Source organism: Amphiprion ocellaris, chromosome 11 (genome assembly GCF_022539595.1).
Source record: "Amphiprion ocellaris isolate individual 3 ecotype Okinawa chromosome 11, ASM2253959v1, whole genome shotgun sequence".
NCBI classification, from domain to species: Eukaryota; Metazoa; Chordata; class Actinopteri; family Pomacentridae; genus Amphiprion; species Amphiprion ocellaris.
The window spans coordinates 10,612,216-10,628,006 of NC_072776.1; the positions used below are offsets into that span (position 1 = coordinate 10,612,216).

Consider the following 15,791-nt stretch of genomic DNA (forward strand, 5'->3'; position numbering starts at 1 on the left):
CATTTTAGATATTTTTAGGATATTTTTTTTGGAAGATTTTACCTCATTTTTTTTTTCAAAATATTTACAAGAATTTTCTTGCCAAATTTGGGGGATTTTTTAAATTTTTTAAAACAAAACTTTTAAGGGAAACTTTTAAGGAATTATTGGAATTTTCTTCCTAAAGGTTTTGCAAATTTTCTGAAATTTGTTGATTTTTTTTTGCTGAATTTTGGGATTTTTTTCAGATAAGGAAACAATATTTTTTGGTGCGCATAAATGAAGACAACAGGAGGGTTAAGGAAGGTGCTAGAAGAAGACACTGGTCTGGAAAGCAAAGAACCTTTGACTGCAATGCTGCACAGAGGGAACTGGATGTAGAACTTTATTCACGTCATCGATTCCATCGGATGCAACTGACTGACTGAACCAAATAATTTGGCACTAATAGATGTCAGAATGTTGGGTTTGTTGTTAGTTAATGTGTCTGAATTATCCCACTAAGGATGGGTCCAATAAATGACCAGAAGCGAAAATAAAATATTCATTTATTCATTCATTCTCTCAGTGTCTGTCACCAACCAGCAGCTCGTTCTTCACCACAAACCTGACGTGATGAAAAAGTAAAACCTATAATGTAAGCGGGCAGAACAGGGGGAAAGCAGGATTCTGAAAAATGTTTATAATCCATCTTATTTACATCCTTGTGCAGGATGCCAGACAGAGTTCATGAATGCATGTCCGGATTCATAACTTACCCCAGAAAGTTATTAAAACCCAGGAATCGCTTATTTGTCTGCTTGGTCTTCCACAGAGGTGACCGACACCACAGACACAATTACTTTCCAGAAGCTAGCTGACAGGATGACATGACAGTTTCTGCAGCTTGTCCTACATAAACAAATCACTGGGTGGTTATAATGTTTCAGGAATCTGGAGGCTCCAGACCTGCCACAGATACAAAACAGTTAACATGCAACCTAAACTCCCACTTATTTCTCTAAAATTTAACTGTTGTTCTTCATTTTATTGGTGCAGTTTTCCCTCGAGCAAAGCTGAGCCAGTTCTGTGGTTCTTACCGACAAGACCAAGCTAGCCTTTATGGAAAGTTCTAGACCAGCTTCTTTTCTCCCTCACTATTTAACTATGAGTCACTGCTGGGATCATAAAAATAGTTTCTTTGGCAACACGGAGGGGTACTTTTGTTGGAATACTACAATGGAGAGGGGTCAATCAGTGCAGCTGGTTGCTACTGCAGTGCACAGGGAAGTCTTTACAAAACAAAAAGGTATTCATTTTTAGACTGCAATTGTTACTCCACATGCAACTTTAAAGTATGTTTTGAGAGATATAAACTGCATAAATGGCTGTGTGCTGCCTCCTAGTGGACATTTCCATGTTGTGAGCAAAACAGTGACAAAATAAGCAGAATCAGCAACACAGTAATGCCATGCAATTCTATTTATTTATTTATTTATTTTTTTAATAAATCAAACATATCTGCCGAGCAATACATAGTGAAAATTTTGCTCAGAAAAAAAAAAAAAAAATCAGTCTCTTAACCCAAACTCACAACCTTCAACTTCAAACATCCCCAAACACCATCTGTTTTTCCATCATCTTGTAAATACAACTACAGCATTTCTCTTACAACACTAGGAATGATACAATAAGTGCTGGTTTATAGTTTTCCCACATACAAGCACAGACCAAAAGAATCTCACGTTTCCTTCTAAGCAAACTGAGCCTGATGAAAGCTTTCTTTCCCCCCTAAAACACTTTACAGACAACCTGTCAGTTCCCTCGTGTGCCTAACACTCCATGTTGGTGCGTCACAGTCGACTAAACGTGGTTTCCCTCCGGGGCGTTCTTGAAAGCATGTTCAACACTTCCTGGGCTGCTGGATGAAGAAGGACTGAGGGGCGTGATGCTTCTCCACTGCAGGACGCACCTTGCTGTGCCTCGCGCTCACCGGCACCTCTGGAAAGTCGTGGCTCAGCTGCGAAACGTAAAGGAAGGAGTTTTATCATCCACGAGGCTCTGTAACTAATCAGACTTGCTCAGTAGGAAATAACTGACTTTTTTACAAACAGCTGTTGTTTACCTTGTCAAGGGTTCCTGCCAGAAGTATGCCAACTTGTTGCATCCTGTTGGAGGTGGCGAGGGACCTGCTGCACGGGTTTCAAACAGAATACAATTAATTCTGAAGCAGAAACGTGGACAAAAAGCTGCTGAAAACTCCCACACCTTAAGCTCTGAAGAAACATCCCTGAGGTTTACACTAAAAATGATGTGTTGTAGATGCAGATAGGGAGCTTACTTCAGTTTATCAGATCTCTTCGTCTCCTTCTCCGGAGTCCCATGGGTGGCACTCTCCTCCAAGCTTTTCTTGGCCACTCGTTTACCCCCAGCTTTTACTGTTAAAGAACACAGGTGCATTTGTTGTAGTATGTGAAATGCAATTGTGGGTTTGGTGGCTTTTAAAGAATACCAAGGAAGGAAGACAAATGGTCCTTTACAAAAAACTATGTTTAGTCTGTAATTGATGGCAGCAAAACTGAAAAATGGGGCAGAAGAAAAAGATCCAAAGATGACAGTTTGTACTGCTGAGCGTGGGCTGTGCCCTCGCTGTAATTTAAACATGTACAAGCGTTCGCTATAGTTTAGGAGTTAGATCATCAAATATCCTCTTTCTTTGCCAGAATATTGTCTTGGATCTTTTCTTTTTGCAAAACAAACAAAAAAATGGGTTGGAAAAGCTCAAGCAATGATCATTTTTCAGAGTTAACAAATAGAAACGGAAGCATGTTAACAGCTCATTGTTTGGGGATCTGATAAACCTTCAGGAGGTGGAAAAAAGCATAAAGTGTAGAAACACTTTTGCTACATGTGAAGTCTATGGATTAAAATTCATACTTGAGTAAAAGTACAAAAGCATCAGCATCAAAATATACAGAAATTAACAAGAATAAAAGGTACTCATTACGCAGAACGGCAAATTTCAAAATATCTTATATTATTGGAAAATTGTTGATGCATTAATATGTTCATCACTTTAATGTTGGAGCTGGTAGATGCTTTATTTAGTTAATCTGATTGGTAACTTGTCAGTTTCCCTTCAGAGATCAATACAGTTTTTTTTCCACAACATATTTGTTAATTACATTTTGTATTATTAAACTAAAATCTGCAAAGTAACTGAAGCTAGCATTTGAACTGCGGTGGAGTACGAATTGTGGAAAGTCTAAAGCAGCAGAAGCTAAAAAGTAAAGCACATGTGACTCAGAACTGAACTGTAAGCACAATAGATGCACTTTGTTTCTTTAAACTACTGTAAACTGTGGTTGAATCGGTGGTTTCCAAGATGTGGTTCAGAGATAAATCTGAGAGGCCACGAGAAGATTTAATTTCATCATCCAGCATGTTTTCTTAAGAGTTTTGACCTCTATTTATTTATTCATTCATTCATTTCTCTTAAAAAGAGAAAAAAGGGAACTATAATAATAAAAATAAAAATAAATATTTCATTTAAATACTCAGCTTGTGTTCTGTAATGACACAGAAGTAGACTTCGTTTCCTTTTAAAAGAGTCAGTGAGGCAAAGTCATTTTTAACCCCGTAAAACCCACTGTTGCAGAAATACATCAGCTTTATTTTTTTAAATATAGATTTTGTTAATTCTTTTGGCTAATTTTCTTCTATATTTGGGCATGTATGTATGCATGTACACACACACACACACACACACACACATATATATATAGTTTAGTAGTTTATGTTTTTGCTATTTTTTTATATTTGGGTTTATATGTAATTTTTTTTGCTAATTTTTTTCTATATGTAGGTCTTACAGGGTTAAATCACTTGAAATCACGGTGCCTTGAAATGTGTAAATACTCTATATTGACCTTTAATACATATAATATTTCTATAGATTGTAAAATTAGAAGTGTTTTTTAATAGTATTGTGCAGCAAGTTTTTCAGAGTACACTAACCTTTAATGTTACTAACGTGCCAGTCTTGTCTCTTTGTTATTTCTGTTGTTATATGGAAGCTGCTGAACACTTGAATTTCCCTCGGCATTAATAAAGTACCTATCTCCATCTATTGCAACTGGTCTAATGGTGATCATAAAAATAACATTAACAAGTTACATTTTTTAAAAACTTGACAATATTCACAATGTTTTCTTTAAGTATTTAAATGTCAAGCACACGTGCAAAAGTTGACAGATCAGGAAAAAAAAAAATCTAAATTTTCTCTGAACGTCCAAAATCTGCTTCAACAATTAGACAACAGTGCAAAGAAACAAAAGCAGCACGACAAAAACGAGTAAACCACAGACAGTGATGCAGGGTTCTGCAGGCTGATCGTGCAGGACTCCGCCTCTGAGAACATGGTGTTACTTTCTGTGGACCAAAAGGCCTGAAACAAACAACATGCGGGCTGCAAACGCACACTGATGCAGTTTATCACAGCAGTCGCCAAATCAGCTGCAATGACTGGAATAAAACACGATGCATGTGGAAATGAGAGAGTATATGCTCGGTGAGGACCTGCGGGGGAGCTGCTTCAGCGTGTCCGTATCTGGGTCGAGCAGTGAGGAAGAACAACAACAACGCGTTGACTCGATGCGCTGTAAAAGTGTTGAACAGACGGAGAGGAGCGTGAGGAAGAGTTTACCTGCTGGAGGGTGGCCAGCTTTCAGCAAAGGGGTCTCCTTCGCTCCAGATTTGGAGAGTTGTTGCACCATTTTTTTTGGGAAAAGTTTCCGCGAGAACAACAAAAACAGCGATCAAAAAAAGCACCAAAGTCAGTGTGACACAAACGCCCACTCCCTTGTTTTTATGCTCACACTGTGATGACGTAGCAGGAAGTCTGCGGCCACGGGAACGCCCGTCTGCATTTTTTTTTTTAAACTAAAAATAATTTATTTAAAAAAGGAAACTGGAAACTTGCATTTGCGAAATTGCATATATAGTACACATTCTTTCATTTTTTATTTTATTTTTTAATTTTTAAAAATAGTTTTGGGTCAATATATAATTGAGGGACTTTTGGAGTTCAAGGGATATATCTTGCATACATTTTCACTAAAAATTCAGTTTCTTCTGTTCATTATGATCATGCCATTACAAATTCCATAATTATTTATTATAGAAACAATCACTTAATAAAAATGACTGGATATATCACTAAAATGTCAACTAAACAACCATCCGAATTTAGTAACAACCACCTTCTAATTAGCTAAATAATAATAAAATGAGCTTATTCAATAATTGTTTGGATTGTGTTTTGATTGTGGGTTTCTCTGTGTGATTTTGTAGGGTCTTCATCCTGTAACTGGTGCTATATAAATAAAGCTGAAATCAGCTGCTCACTGTTGTGGTTTTTCATTCCATGTTTGTAGAGTTGCTTGTATTGCTCACATCTCTCCTGATTTTCAGTGGTTTACTGAAATGCATAAACACTGCAGTGTCTCAAACACAGAGCGATCAGCTGAGCAGCTAATCAAGCTGTTAATGAAATATGGATCCAAATCCACTCTTTTTAAGGATGATATTTTGTTTCCAGCAGGCAACATGTGCTGCCATGATAGTGTTTCCTATACCTGGTTTTAACACCATTTTGAGCTTTCGAGTCCTACAGCTGTGACATCAGTAAAGTCTGTGAGGGTTAAGTGCTTAAGCCTCATGGTGGAGATTGAGACTGGAGCCATATGGCTTACAGGAACATTTAATGGATCTGAGCCACTATCAAGGCCCAAGTAACCCAAGCAATAACACCCAGGGTTGCCTCTAGCTTGGTAATTTCCCCGCTGGATGGGGAATTTTCATATAACTCACCCATTTAAATTGTATTAAGGCTAAAAGTTATGCATAACAATGGCTGCTTTAAGTGACAGGATGGTGTTGTCAGAGCCCACTTTAGCGCCACTTGTGCTCCACCTCTTCCCTCATTTTGGATTTGCCAGGAGTTGGGAGGAGTCAGGAGCTGCCACGATTGTGACAGCAGGAGCTTTAAAACCAGTTTTCAGGAAACCTTTAGGTGTTGTCACAAGGGTTTATCCACCCTTATATAAAGTCTGCAGCTTCACTATGTCCACATACATTATGGTCAACATATTTTGCGTGGATGGTGTGTTCGTGATGATGTGCAGTGTTTGGTGTATGCCAAACACAGCAACTTCTCTAATGGCCAAAAAGCTCAATTTTGGTTTCACCCACCAAAGAACCTTCTTCCAGTTGACTTCAGAGTCTCCCGTATGCCTTGTTGAGATTCTAGTCATGATCAAATATGAGCTTTTTCCAGCAGTGGCTTTCTCTCACCAGTTGTTGCATGCACAGTTTCAAGGGGTGAATTCTTATGCAATCGCTTATTTTCCATTTTATGTTTTTAATTAATTTACATCACTTTGTAGAAATCTGTTTTCAGTTTGACATTAAAAGCTTTTTTGTAAAGTCAAAAAGCCAAATCATACTGACCATAGTTCTGTGATGAAAAGCTATAAAAGAAGGAAAACTTCCAAGGTGTATGAATACTTTTAATAGACACTGTACATCTAGTTAACATCAAGTTTGCTTTAATTGTGCACCTGAAGGGTAGGTAAGGTGGAGTATGTTAGAAGAATCATCTCAGTATTAACTTCACATAAATAACTGCCCTTTTTTTTATTACATACATGAACTGAAATATATACAGGCTACTTAGGTGAATGCAATTATCTAGTACACTGATACCTGACCTGCCTCAGCACATTTTAATTTAGTACAAAGTGGTGTCATGATCTGTTTATCTTGATGTACTGATGTGAATATTCCCACGAGCATGCACTTTGCAGGCTTGCACACCACAAATAACATTTTGAAGATAACCCATAAGGACATATCTTGAAACGAAAGCTTCCACACAAATTATCTGAATGTTTCTGCTTTTTATGGACCCCCGAGACACAAACTTGCTGATATAAAATCTGTATTTTGGAATCCATCACTGTAATACCTCCACATCGTGTTGTTCACTTCCACTATCAACATTTCCAAAGCGATGGTTTTTGAAATGACATTCTTTTTTTTCAATCCCAGGGTAAACAAGTTTGTTTACCCAGGTGTAAGCGCAGAGTCGGTTACTGATCATGTTGGTGGGGATTCAATGTTCTGCTCCAGGGTGCAGCGGTGCAGGTTTATAAAACACAGGTTCACTGCTGGTTCAAAGCTCACCTCCTTCTACTCATATCTGTGTAAATACTTTGTAATGAAACATTTTTTTTCTTCCCTGAAGGAGAATATTATACACAGAGCAAAAAGTTTTCAGAAGAGAGCAGAGCTTTGAGTACACTGTGTCTACAAAATGGCAATAAAAGATTTCATTGTACCTGTGAAAAGACGCAATCACACAATCAATTTAAAAAACAAAACTGACCTTTTATTATGTTAACATGGTTGTGTTACGATGCCATCTTTGTCCACATATTTCTTTGTATATTTATATATCTTTAGAGATTTAACATGGCACAAGTTTCTTTTTTAACCAGTGCTGATGAGTGTAAACCAGGTAACATGTTGTTTTTTTCTGTATTTACAATAAAATGCAAGAAATGTACAAGACTCCATGGCATTACACAGCTTCAACGTTAAGTACAGATACAATTTGATCCCTCTGTACAATCTAACATCATTAGTGAACTATTTTTCATTTTTATTCATTTTTTTTTACACATATGAGTTCATGATCCATTTTGGCTTCAGCACATACATGATCTCCCCTCTTGACTCTTACCACGGACCCTCGCTTACATGACTCACACCTTTCACCATGCTATCACAGCTAAGAGTTTCAGAAAGAAAATAAAACTAACATCTAGACAGAAGAGGACGACGTCTCCTCACGGTAGTGTCCAGTATAGTCCCTCAACAGACCCCAAGCATGATTCCATCTTCCTCTACTAAATGAAAAATTATTTGAAAAACACATTCCTTGATTTCCTTCTTTGGCACACATCCCATCTTTTCCATCTGTTATCATTCAGGTGAACTCCCCTCCAAACACACACACACATCCACTTTAAAACAAACACACTTATAAAGCCAAGTTCATGAAAAAGTCTGTCGTTTCCTGTGTGCTCCCCGGCTCCTCGCCTCCGCCACAGGGTGAAGACGCCCCCTCGTTGCATCCCGAAATGAGAATCGGTGATGAAAGAAGCTCTTGGTCGTAACACGGAAGCATCTCCAGATCTATACCCAGGAGTCAGGGGAGCCGGGGTACTGCTCTGCCCTGTAGGAAGGCCTCCGTGTGCTAGCGTAATGGTCCACATAGTTAGCGGTGGATTTCAGTCCGTGAGGCTGGGAGCTGTAGTCGACCGGGGGAGGATAGGTGATGACCTCCAAATACGTGTCGTCGTAGCTGTGGGGATGCTGCAGGTACATTCTGTACGTATCGTAGTTCCTCCTGCTCGGCTCTTCTGTATAATACACAGGCTGCAAGGAAAAAGAAGGTAGGCTGTGATTAATTAACTCTAAAGATGTTCATAAAATAATCTGATACTATGAATAATTGACTTTTTTCCCCAGCTATTTAGTGCATTTGCTTTCTTTAATTACCTCTCTAAATGGTCGTTTTCATGTAGATCTCAAACTGTCCTGAATTGCACATGAACCTTGCAGGAAATTATACATGTACGTAATCCAGTGCATCTGTTCTTAATGTTATCTAACCGATTTTAGCCGCAGTAGCTGTGTTAAGTTACTACTAATGCAAACCAAACTTTTCCAACTGCTGCTTCATGTTGTAAACTGGGGAATCACTGGGTGCCCTTCATGATTTAACATACTACATGCATGTATTGGAACCTGACTAGTATGTAGATTGGCTGATATTATTGGCCAATATTGATGTGTCACAGATGTATTGGTATCAGCATGTATACTATCCAAAACTGAAACATAATGAACAAAAAGAAAACCTTCACAGTGGGCACTTTTCTGCATCACCAGGTTTTAAAATCAATAGAATCTTTATTTAACTGGGCAACTTCCCCTAAGGTCAGTAACCTCTTTTCAATGGATACTTGGCCTGGATGGTGGCCTGACATTTTTAAACTTCCACTGTCAGGAACACTTACACCCCACAGCACGCATCCACCCACGGACATTTGGAGGAATCCATTCATTTGCATTTTGCCTGAGAATTAGATGAAGAGATCAATAGCACCACCCTCATATCTGTGTGGTGGATGTGACCCTGAGTCCAGCAGCCATTAAACTTACAGTAGCTTAGCATGAAAACTGCTAGCTGAGCTCAGTAATAAATCCACCTACCAGCACCTTGAAAGACAGAATCGCATATGTTTATCAAAATCAGCGTGTAAAACAACAATATGCGGTTGCATGTGACAATATCTGGCAAAATGTTGAGCTGTGCCTTTAAGTAAAGAACATTAGAACCTCTCTTCCTCCACCATCAACAGCACAAAAAACCTCAAAAACACCGTCCATTTGGTCGTAATCAAGTGTAACAACATATATTGACATCGCAGCAGTTTCAGCAAAACGCACTTTTGTCTGGCTGGAGATTTTTCAGCCACTAAGCGAATCAATCATCTTCTAGCCCACACGTCTCTGGCCACTAATGTGACAGAAAACAGCTTCAAGGTAAATGGTAAAAAAAAAAAAAAAAAAAACAACCCAGAAGACAGATGGATCTGTGTTTGTCTGGAAATAAAAAGGGTAATGACTGCCTTCGCACATTAACTAGTCTAAATGTGATGGGATGAAGGACACAAGAGAACTCTCTCTGCTTGTGCCCCCCTCTCCTCCCTCCTGCCTCCCCCTCCCCGTTATCTGAATGAGCACACATGGACGTGTCCAACAGTGACAGGTGCCTGAGACGCACCCAGACCATCCCAATCCCAGCAGTCACATTCACTCTGCCTCAAACAATAGCTGATGTGCTGGGTCATTCCCAGCATCGCCATTTATCCGCAGTGGAATATGTGTCAGTCTCTTTGTATTAGTCAAGCGGGGTAGAAGAGCCGGCTGTCCTCGCCAGGTTTATACAGTGCAGTGCAGGGATCTGGGCCTTGTACCAATGCTATCAAACGCTTTATGGAAGAAACATATATTTTCAAGGGTGATACTACAATATCTACAGTTTATTTGTCGTAACTATCAGGTCAAAGGGGAGCGAAGTAGTTTAATTTATCAGTTGACAGACAAAGATAATTATCAATTTGAAGACAATAAGTGGAACTGTACGCTGTATACTGTGATGCTATAGAAATATCTATGAAAAATTCTGGAGAGTCAAATAATCTGTCATCCCTCACACACACAGCAAAATATTCTCATTGGCTACTTCTTCAGGCTGGAATCAGAACATATAGAGACATATGAAGTGCAGACGAGGATGTAGATGCTATAAAATGTAACCTGACATTTATGCAGAATTGTCATATTCACCTGTGTTCTTCTGGGCTCCTCTCTTGTGGGTGATGAGTAGTAATATGGAGACGGCTTTCCAGATCCTGGTAAAAAAAAAAAAGAAAGAAAGAAAAGAAAGAGAAAAAGGCGTGTTGTGGTATATCAAACGATGGGACTTACGACAAATACACTTCATTTCATATCAGTGAAAAAGTCTGCAGATCCCCAAAGGGCAAATGTCTGTATTTAGACAGAGCAGGATCAAGAGGTGCTATGTTATGCTGGAGAGAAATAACACCAAATAATAGAGTTGGCCACTGCTGTTCTGTTGTTTACATAGCCCATGGGATGGGTATTTTTACTGGCACTTTGTCCAACCAGTGGAATCCAGAAACTCAATTTCCACTTCCCTATGTAATACACGGATTGTTGAGGCTGCGGCTCATTTTGTTTGCTCTGCCCTCCCCCTGCTCTCACCAACCAGTGTAGGCTGGCGAGAGCTTTCATCTGGCTGTAGCATGTCTGGGTACCCACTCAATGCCCCTGTCTGCAAGCTGTGACTTGGGCCTGCTAACAATGGCACCATTGTAGAGTGTCCACCCCGTGTCTGGTTGGTCCACTTTACTGCTGTGCAGACCGACCACAGCACAAAAACAGCTCAGAAGGGCTCTGAATTAAATTAACTGACTGTCTCAGAGCTGGCAGGAGTTGGAGGAAATGATAAGAGGGGGACTGTCTTGGCAGTGAGAAGAGACTGCCCATGGAATTTGCTTGGAGCATTATGAGGGATAAAGCAGATAATGCCCTGAACAGAGACGACCAGAGAGTGGCCTTCAGTCTAGTGCAGATAGTGAGTATGGTTTGAATTACATTTTTAAAGAATACTGATATTCTGCTTCCAATGACTTTCAGATGTGTACCTGTGTACTGCTTTTTATGGATACTGTTGTCTCCTTGGTAATTATAAAATTGCATAGTTGACTGTGCTCTCTGATAATCTCTGATAGTGTCTCTATGCTCTTTGATGCCCAGCATTGCAGGAGACGACGTGGCACTGGCAGCTGCAAAGAGAAAAACACATTTCAACATTAAATTCCAGAGGTTTTCCTGTTTCACTGGCGGTGTCTATTTTCATCTGGCAGCGTCTGTAGTTAAAGGAACCTACCGGGGTGGTTGACTGGAGACATCTGAATGGTGCTGGTGGGGAGGGTGGGCTGGGACTTAAACCTGTCCCGTTCAAGTGTCGACACTGGAGTAAGGAAATGGTTTTGGTTCCATCCGTCCTGTTGTGGCAGCAGAGGCAGTTAGAATAACAACAGTGGTGGATTTGTGGGGGTTTTTTTTGTGTTAAAAGGCTTTTAACCTTCCTTAGCTTTGTGCTAGCAAGACATGTTTTCTTATTTGCTAAGACATTCTGCACACACAAATAACTAATATAAAACACGTTTTTGAGTTTCTCTACCACTCTTTGTATTAAAAACGTATCTTATATTCATTGCGCACTGGCAGTGGTGACTGCTTTGACAATATCATGATGGATCATCATTATCATTCCAAACATCCTTACTTTTTTGTAGATGGTACGCAGATCTCTGTACTGCCACAGTGTGTTCAGCACCTGAGCAGCTGCTTTAACCACCTTCATAGAGTACCTGGAAAGAAACATAAATAACATAGATATGTATCCCTGAATCAGTTTTATATTACACTGTAAATATTACAGGACAGTGTGATAGATGTGTCCTCAGTGTCTTCTAACCTGGAACATTACTGAATATATAGCAGGATAGAAATAGCAGCTGTGCCATAATTCCACAGGGATGTAAAACCTCTATGCACACAGTACCACCTTCCCTGTGGCTATGGCTTCTCCTTCAAGCATTTAAATATTAGTCTGTGTGTGTGTGTGTGTGTGTGTGTGTGTATGTGTGTGTGTGTGTGTGTGTGTGTGTGTGTGTGTGTGAGCATAAAATTCCTTCTGTCCAATGTCCAGGAGAGTCTGTAAAGTCGAGCCAGCAGCCACATATGTTTGTTGACTCTTGTGTGTGTTTCCAGCATGTGCACATGTCAGAGTCAGGTATGTATCAGTGTATACTCTGCAAAAAGCAATCAGACAAATACATGCCGCTGTAGCACACCTGTCTCCTCTGCCCTTGGTGATGTTGACCAGCTTCTCGATGCCGCCCGTGTCGGCCAGGGCCTTGGCGTTCTCCATGTTTTTGCTGGTGACCTCGTGCAGAGTGCAACAGATGGCTGCCACAGTCTCGTCCGACAGCAGGGTGGTGTTTCCTCCAGGGAGACGGTTGACCAGGTCCCTCATTGCGTACTTCCCTGAGAGGGAGGAGGAGGAGGGGACGTGAGGCATGCAGCTAATACATTATGACTTATTGTACAGCAGGTTTGTAGGCAGAAGCACAGGGGGAAGTGGGGGGAAATGCCACACATTTAAGCATTTTTTTTACGTTACATAATGCGTAAGTAATTGTCTTCCACAGTGACCTAAACTACATTACATATTCTGTATATCAGGAGTGATATATTCATTTTGCTTGAGCTGGCAGTGCAGTAGGCAGTTTTCTGAAATGACATTGCATTATCATCGCAAGGGCATTGGAGGGTTTGCATCCTGGTGAAAAAAAGATTGTTTCCCCCCTATCTCTCCTGCAGCACAGCAGTCCAGCTGAAGGACCTAAATACTTGCAGCATAAACTCACACAGTCTCCCCCTCTGTCTCAAGGCATCACTTCTGCTTTGCTGGAGCTATAACTCCTCATTAATTCCACAGAGAGAGCAAATAAAAACTTGTTTTTACATTAAATAAGATTATTTCATGAAATACAAAATGCTACAGAAAGATTAAATGACAAACAATAACCAGTAGTTAAAGTGGTTATTAAAAGCCCTGGTTCTGTTATTGCAGTTAATTAAAAAACAATTTTAAGCACATTGTTTATCATTGTTGGAAGACATACCATGCAAATTAAGGAACTATTTGGAATGTAATATATTGATTACACAAATTAACACACAGTGATGCATAGTGTTTTGGATATCAGTAGAAAAAAAATTAAAGAAACATGTTATTTCACTAATTCCCCTTCATGTACTTTCTTATTTAGCAGTGACATAGTGTGTCTATAAAAGCAACACATGATGTTTCATACTGTGTTTGTGCATGTAGAAAGACTAAACCCATTCACAGCACATTACTGGTACAACATAAACAGAGGCTGCATTGTTAAGCAGGACCAATAAGCCAATAAAAACAGCATTAATGATCTTCATGTTTGTGTAAAGTACTGTGCGACCCGACAAAGCCCTCTGTAAAACAGTGACTCCTGACCTATAAGCTCCTTGTTCCTGACATCCAGTGCCATGTTCCTCAGAGCAGTGGCCACCGAACACACCACCCTGTCGTTATCCATCCGCAGCAGCTCCACCAGGATGGGCAGTCCTTTCTCCTTACGCACTGCTGCACGAATGTATGCTGCAAACTGTGCACACAAAAGGCATTAAAACTTCAACAGGGTGGAAAATGGATGGTCTGGAGATGCACATTTCAGCGTGTGTGATTCCAAGTGTAAAACCGACGTCTGCTTTGACTGGCACAGAGGAGGTGAGCTGTTAAATCCTTTTTAACCAGTTGAATAGATGCTTTGTCTCCGAGGTATCACATTTAACAGCTTATGTAATAACAAAAGTGAAGGTGTGTATTTGTGAGCATGCACAGATATACAAATACTGGTGCTGTACCTTCCAGTTGCCTGCGGACAGGTTCTGAAGGGACCCAGCGGCGCCCTCCAGAGTGGCGGGATTTGAGCTCTCAGCCAGCAGTGTCAAGTAAGGCTTAACCACTGAAGGATGCCATAACATTTCTGCCCCCTTTGGAGACTTGGAGAAGCCTGGGATGGGTCCCACACCATCCCACTGAACAAACAACCACAGTATTTATTTAGGGTGTGTACAGGCGACTACTTGAACTTTTCAGAAAACTGACACTTTATATAATGATGTAGCACAAATATTCGGTGTGAATTTCTTTGTGTGATCTGTACTACAGCAGACAAAAATCCACTGAAGTTCTATTGACATATATGCTGAATAAATATGGACAACGCAAGCATTTTACCTAACTGAATACTACACTGAACCTGTATTTACTCTGTTTAAACACCACACTCACTGTGTCTTCCTGCAAGCTGTTTTTTTTCTTCTTTTTCTTTCTGCCCCAGCAGCTGGAGTCCACCTCTTTGCTGGGAGACTCTCTGCCCAGTAAGCCGTCCAGCTCCTGCCCCCCTATCAGTCGGGATGGCATCATCTCCAGCTCCAGACGATATGACAGGTTCCTTAGAGTGCAAATACAATTCTCCACAATCTGGCAGGCACAAGAAAAAAGGGATTTGGGTGGGTAGTTATAGCAGCGGATTTCTAAATCACCATGACAAAAGCTACAATACAATAAACTCAAACTGTTCAGCAAGCTACAGTGTCTACAGCCAATGTGTGGGATACAGGCCTTCTATTTGCTGTGTTACAATGATATCAATTAGATATGGAACCCAAGGGTCTCTGCGTAGAAAAAAAATTGGACCAGAGCAAATGGTTTTAAATTCCATGCTTTGTGACTTTTGTAAAGGGTTCGCCTCATAGAATGCCAATGAGCATACATGTTTGATGAAAATTAAGCGGCCTAACTCCCAGGGGAGACCGTCTTCACTTTACAGATGGCCCACTTGACTTTTTATGCACAGATTCACGTTTGGGAGATGTGACTTTATTTCTACAGCGACGATAAAAAAAACACACGGTAGCAGCAGAAGACTGATAAGCTGGTCCATTGGATTCTGAACGTCAACTGTTGTGTGTGTTTGGGTCGTGCTTTGGATGACAAACCGAATGAAACAGTCGCCGCTGGCTGCTGCGAGGGTCATTTAGATATATGCAATGAAATGATTCAAGCAGGGTAAGTCAGATTCCCCCCCCGGAGCTTCTTATCATGTGGCTGCATGTCGTCCTCTTGGCTATGTGTGCGCGTCTGTGTGTGTGTGTGTGTGTGTGTGTGTGGATGGGTGGGCGGCTGTCTTTGTGTGTACCTTGCTGTCGAAATCAGAGGTGTTTACACAGGCTTTGATGACGTAGAGCAGTGAGTCAACGAGGCCCTCGCAAGTGCGCATCTGTTTTCTGGCCTCCTCACCAGCTGAGCTCAGGTTCCTTTGAAAAACCACGCACACACACATACACACAAATTAAGCGTTTGATTTTGGGCTTTACTCAACAAACAAATGAGCATATGCAAACACACAAAATGACAGCTGTGTGTGTGTGTCCCACTTGAATGTGTAATGTGGGTTTTGCCATCCCCATACAGCATCCATAATGTATGAGGTGTG

General features: G+C 40.5%; 2 protein-coding genes across 10 annotated transcripts in view; both read right to left on the reverse strand.

Moving 5' to 3' along the window:
- Window positions 1–1,425: 1,425 nt before the first annotated feature.
- On the reverse strand, window positions 1,426–4,825 carry dap1b (death associated protein 1b). 2 transcript variants are annotated; one of them, XM_035954145.2, is made up of 4 exons: window positions 4,664–4,825; window positions 2,300–2,396; window positions 2,084–2,147; window positions 1,426–1,978 (listed from the first exon to the last, which is right to left on the reverse strand). In XM_035954145.2, exons 1-4 carry the CDS (start codon window positions 4,731–4,733, stop codon window positions 1,862–1,864), a joined length of 348 nt encoding a protein of 115 aa, XP_035810038.2. In that variant the 5' UTR covers window positions 4,734–4,825; the 3' UTR covers window positions 1,426–1,861. The 2 variants fall into 2 exon arrangements, with proteins under 2 accessions (XP_035810038.2, XP_023138840.2); XM_023283072.3 differs by having other exon boundaries at window positions 2,084–2,150; window positions 4,664–4,823.
- A 2,561-nt stretch (window positions 4,826–7,386) lies between these two features.
- The window catches only part of LOC111577011 (plakophilin-4), an 83,269-nt gene continuing 74,864 nt past the window's right edge, over window positions 7,387–15,791 (reverse strand). For all 8 annotated transcript variants that reach the window (XM_023283062.3, XM_023283063.3, XM_035954149.2 and 5 more), the window contains 10 exons: window positions 15,495–15,612; window positions 14,585–14,776; window positions 14,155–14,328; window positions 13,745–13,895; window positions 12,540–12,732; window positions 11,969–12,053; window positions 11,567–11,684; window positions 11,322–11,462; window positions 10,441–10,505; window positions 7,387–8,460 (listed from right to left, as the gene is read on the reverse strand). In XM_023283062.3, coding sequence (XP_023138830.2) covers window positions 8,218–8,460; window positions 10,441–10,505; window positions 11,322–11,462; window positions 11,567–11,684; window positions 11,969–12,053; window positions 12,540–12,732; window positions 13,745–13,895; window positions 14,155–14,328; window positions 14,585–14,776; window positions 15,495–15,612 — 1,480 coding nt within the window. In that variant the 3' untranslated portion in view covers window positions 7,387–8,217. The remainder of the gene's footprint in view (window positions 8,461–10,440; window positions 10,506–11,321; window positions 11,463–11,566; window positions 11,685–11,968; window positions 12,054–12,539; window positions 12,733–13,744; window positions 13,896–14,154; window positions 14,329–14,584; window positions 14,777–15,494; window positions 15,613–15,791) is intronic.